This window comes from Montipora foliosa, chromosome 13 (genome assembly GCF_036669935.1).
Source record: "Montipora foliosa isolate CH-2021 chromosome 13, ASM3666993v2, whole genome shotgun sequence".
Taxonomy (NCBI): Eukaryota; Metazoa; Cnidaria; class Anthozoa; order Scleractinia; family Acroporidae; genus Montipora; species Montipora foliosa.
In genome coordinates, this window is record NC_090881.1 from 27,642,823 (window position 1) to 27,647,822 (window position 5,000).

General features: G+C 39.2%; 1 protein-coding gene across 1 annotated transcript in view; it reads right to left on the reverse strand.

Moving 5' to 3' along the window:
• The window catches only part of LOC137982614 (uncharacterized), an 8,928-nt gene that overhangs the window by 1,765 nt on the left and 2,163 nt on the right, over nt 1–5,000 (reverse strand). Inside the window, exons 2-5 of the mRNA XM_068829740.1 lie at nt 2,144–2,444; nt 1,176–1,244; nt 712–777; nt 1–275 (exon numbers count right to left, since the gene is read on the reverse strand). The exon at nt 1–275 is cut by the window's left edge and continues 1,765 nt beyond it. Of these exons, the coding sequence (XP_068685841.1) occupies nt 1–275; nt 712–777; nt 1,176–1,244; nt 2,144–2,444 (711 nt within the window). The remainder of the gene's footprint in view (nt 276–711; nt 778–1,175; nt 1,245–2,143; nt 2,445–5,000) is intronic.

Below are 5,000 nucleotides of genomic sequence, written 5' to 3' on the forward strand. Positions count from 1 at the left end.
GGGGGGGAATAACGAGTAATGTAGAACTAGCCAAGTGACTAGAAAAGCAATCCCGTCCCATTCATAAACTTCGCTTATCAATAAAATGTCCTTGTGACTATCATAAACTAACACTAGGACTCCTTTAGGATTGACCCTGAGCATGGGAACGGCACAAGAAGTCTTGAAGCATTCCTTTTGCATATGGGAAAACGTTATTATCATTGCAACACTTCGTGAGAGGGTACTAAGGCTGATTGGACGATGAAGCGCCTCTATATATTCTTCTAGTGTCTCTGCAAACAAAAAAAAAATGATACAATAGCTTAATCTCTCTGCAAAAATAAACTGATTTGTAATGGTAATAGGACTCAGTGGAGTACAATTGAAATTATGAGCCCGATTACCCCTGAATTGTACAACACGAAATCCTATTATTAATCGTATCGACTAGGGTATCTACAAGATAGTAATGCTGCGATAAAATGCCTCTCGAGCCAAAGATGAGTTAAGACGATTGTGCTTCAGAAAACCAAGTGTAGTGTGCAGCCAGCATTTAAATTGATATTTTAGTGCTATTTATAGACTTCAAACTGCCTTTCATTCAACTTAAGAGTCAAGCTGAAATTTTTAGCAAATCCACACAGAATCTGTGTTTCAAGAGATCCAATTGCTTAACAAAACAATCGCTGAAAAACACCTTACACTATTTGCAGATAACTAAGAACTTACCAGTCTTTGCCTTCTTTGCCTGCTTTGGTGTTGGTCTTGGTCGCTCTTCCTCAGAGGCAATCAGAACTAGTAGAATAAAATAAAATAACAATACATCAGGTCATCCAAAATACTTCTTGTTATCATTGAGGTAGCCTAGGGCCTTAATTTTTGAATCACTCGAGTGACATCAACACTCCCCAAAAGAAGCACTGCTCACATCCAAACCACATTCCTTTCCCAATATATGATTTAGCCTGAAAGAAAGCTCCTGTAATTATCTTCTTTGGCGTGTATCCCCTATCGTGACGTACACTGTGGAACGGGTAAAAGACCGCTAGAATTACTAAATCAACCTTACTTCCACAAAACATTTGCAATAGTAAGTAATAATAAAAGAGAAGCGGCCTCAATGAATGAAGCAGGCAGGGATGAGAAACACTTAGTTTTACTTGGCCTTTGGGACAAAAATATTGGCATCACACCTGGTAAATCTTCCTGATAGTCTGGGATAACAACCATATCTAACTCTCCATGATAACCACATGAATAACCTGTAATTAAAAGCAAAATTCTGTCAACATTTAAAATGTGGAATATCTGAAATGGAAAACTAATGAAAACAGTAGCATTCAGTTCTTTTGTTTGCAACCCTAACAGAAGTCTTGTAACACCCAATCTCATTCCTTTTTGGTCAGCTACATTGTAAGTTAAGAGCAGTTCCCTGAGTCAAGTCAAGCAAACTTGGAATTGAAAACTTTTAATGCCCCCTTCATTTTATGTGTGGATGTGTGCTGTCTGTATGGATAAACATAAAAAAGCCATATTAGGGCCAGCTGACGTATCATTGCCATGGTAACTGCCAATGATCATGTCATCTTTGAGCAAGAATTTTACCATCAAATAGTTATTTATTTTTTCCTTAATGTGCGGGTGGGCGGAATTCTGCGAATCCTCCAATATGCGGTTTTGAGACATCCTTTAGTAATAAGAGGCATAGGTCTCCCCTCTGGTGGAATTTCATTAGCACTAACTCGCATTGTTGCAAGAGGTAGACACACTTACACTCATGCGCTCATGGCTGCTGTGATTAATGGCAGTTACCATGGCAACGGTAACTCAGCTGGACCAAAATATGGTTGCTTTCATTCATCCTCCTGGGCAGCATATCTCCTCCACACAAAAAATGAATGGAGAGGTTCAAGATTTCCATTCCCAACTTTGCTTGACTTTTCTCAGAGAACTGCTCTTATATGTGCCCAACTTTCTAATATGATGACATATGTGCAGCGTATTCATACTTAACGAGTTACAAAGTTGAATCTGCCATACTGTAATGCATGTGCAGTTGATATGATTCCACACTTGGCGCTGACCAAAGGCACGTGGGCTCTGGTAATGGGATAATGAAACATCTCAATTTATTAACTTCATAGAAGCAAAATTTTCTTACCTATCACAAGTCCCTTCTTTCCAAATTCATTTGGTAGTTTTAATCTCTCCTCCTTCCTACCAGCAGTACTCTTTTGGTCTATTAAGCAGGTACCAGATGAGAGAGGTATTAAAACTTCCAATGCAAAGAGGCAATTGAAATCTTCTTCTTTCTTGCATTTTTTCAGATGATCTAGTGTCTCAGGAACATGACTCAAAAAATTGTTCAATCGCTTGCATGCTTGTTGAGCATTTGGGGAAGTACCCCCTGATTGTAGTTCATCAAGTCCATTTTTAAAAAAATCCTTCATCAACACAGCTTTCTACAAGGAAAAAATCATTAAAGATTTACATGTATGGAACGAATATTGGAAAACTGTGCAGATTTTGAACACAGCAAAGCAATGATGAAACTGTGAGGCAGGGCTCGAAAAAACACCAGTCCAGTCGTCCGGGCCCGGTTTCCTCGAAAGCTGATTAACTTAATCCAGGATTAGCGTAAACTTTTGTTTCACGTTTTCAACTTTTTGGTGAAAGTTTCTTTTGCTTATTTTTGTTTTTCAAGATTGACGCCTTCTCATGTAAAGTTCTGCCAAAAATCTGCATTGAACAGCATTTGGGAGTAGAGAAATAAACTGCTTGGTTAATTTTTACTGGGTTGCCCTATGGCAAACCCAGTCGGAAAATAGGTAGATTTCCGTTTTTTTTTTTTTTAGTATTTTTTCCCGTGTCGGTAAAAGTCTTGCCTGTCACTCCCCTGGTAAGTGGTGTCTTTGTGCATAGAGCCTTCTGCGTGTATTTTCGTAGGATCGAGAGGGTAGTGGAACTGCGCAGATTTCTCTGGTGGACACAGTAGAATCATTAACTTAGCCTGCAATGACGTCGAAAGTCATGTAACGCGAAAGGCGTTTTAGTGGATCCTTAAACAAAATATACCCTTATGGAGCTCAATAATGGAAAGTCGGTTGGATAAACTAGGCAGGAATCTCAAAAGCGACGAGTAATGGACTTCGACAACAATCTATCGCCAATCAAGACGAAATCAAAGTGAGTTGTATTTACCTGAAGTACACGGTAATTTGACACGATTGAGTTTTCTTGTCTTCACGCACGCAATGAAATAGGAAGAGGTTTTCGCCTGTAAGAGCAAATATGTTGTTTGTTTCAATAAAATTTTCGCTGGAAAAGGATTCTGTGGTATTTTCTGCCTTTGTGAATTATAATATCATGTTGTGTATTGAATTTTCGAGCTTAAGGTTGAAATGTGATATGGGAGAAGTTTTTTAGTATTGCTCTGTAAGCAGGAAGGGTTCACAGGCCTGTTGGAAGCGTGCTTGAGATTCAACAAAATGAGCCCCAAAATCAGTGAAAAATTGTGACGCAGATGAATAATAAATTAAGTAGCTGCTATTTCCAAAATGATGGAATTACCTGGTGATAAATAATGTCGTACGCATCTTGGAGAGTAAATTTTGACTTTGCATAAACAAGAGTTGGGCGATTGTGATCTTTGTTTTGACTTCGCTCATTTCAATGTCAAACTTTATAACACTTGACAGAAAAAGAAACTTTCAAAAACCCGGTATCTTGCCACCATTTGACACAGATACTTCACTGTTTGGCGAGTAAACATGTCGCGGTAACTTAATCACGGCGCCCGCTGAATTCCGGCATGTCGCTTTCGGTTTTGCGATTTATTTGAACGTAGCAAAAATCTCCCAAAAGGTTTGTCGCTGATCGTAACTTTTTATATTGTATATTCACGGTTCAAAATTAATGTTGTTTTCATGTCGTAAATATTTTATTCTCGAACGACCGTCCCGGAAACTTCGTTCTGCTCTTTCTAAAAACTGCGTATCAATAGTTATTTGCTTTTGCATCAATATTTGTTTTGCATACAGCAAGCTAACAGAATCTGTACCTTGCTGAGTTCGCATTTGTTAGCGTTAATAGTATTTTCGGTCCGATCCTTCTGTTTTATGAGGAGTGTATTGTTTTGGTCTCCCATCCAAACACTAACCCCGCCCGAAAGGACTTAACTTCAGTGAATTTTACTATTACAAAGCTGTCAGATGCTCAGAGGGAACACTTGTGGTGAAAAGAAGTTGTGAGGGAACTTGAAAATTATCAACATGTCAGCCCAGAAGCCAATGTTTCTCGCTTCTCTTTTATTTGTTATTCTTCAGACTGGAATGCTGTATTTCAACACCACACAATTCAGTGCCTTCTGATTTTCTGTAACACGTACCACAGGCAACCCAGTGTATGCTTCACGGAAGCATCTCGTTAATCTTAGATTAGCGTTAATCGGCTTTCGAGGAACCGGGCCCGGGACAAGTAGATTCCCTTCAGGCAAGTAACTTTCTCTCCTTCCTTGCCTAACAGGCAAGGACCCAGGCAGGCCGTTCGCCGCCTAAATTTCTGATAACGACTTTGAGAAGAGACGGTAAGCTTTAGCCTCTAGGGTAATCAAGTATTTAGATGAAGTTTGACGAAAATTACAATTCACGGCATGGTTTTGTTGATTGCGTGACGCGTGCTCATGGCTCGGAAGTGGTTGCCTAGCACGTGATCAAAATCTACCCCGATCAAATTTCCCTCAAGGATAAAATAACCGCGATGGGAATGAAAACTCTGTTTATTTCTTAATTTTAGCAATTTTCTGCGAGCATTTTCTAGTTTCTCTGAACAAAATTTAACTCAACAGCCACATATTAATTAAAGCTGAAGAAATTGTACGCAAAAACTGAGAAGCTGCATATTTCTACCACGAAAACGAAGCCAGCATTTTTTTATGCTAAAATCCAGGTAAATCTCTGTTTTCGGCGAAGCATGCAAGTTTGCTAATGTACTTGGGCACCGCCCCGTGAAATGAAAAG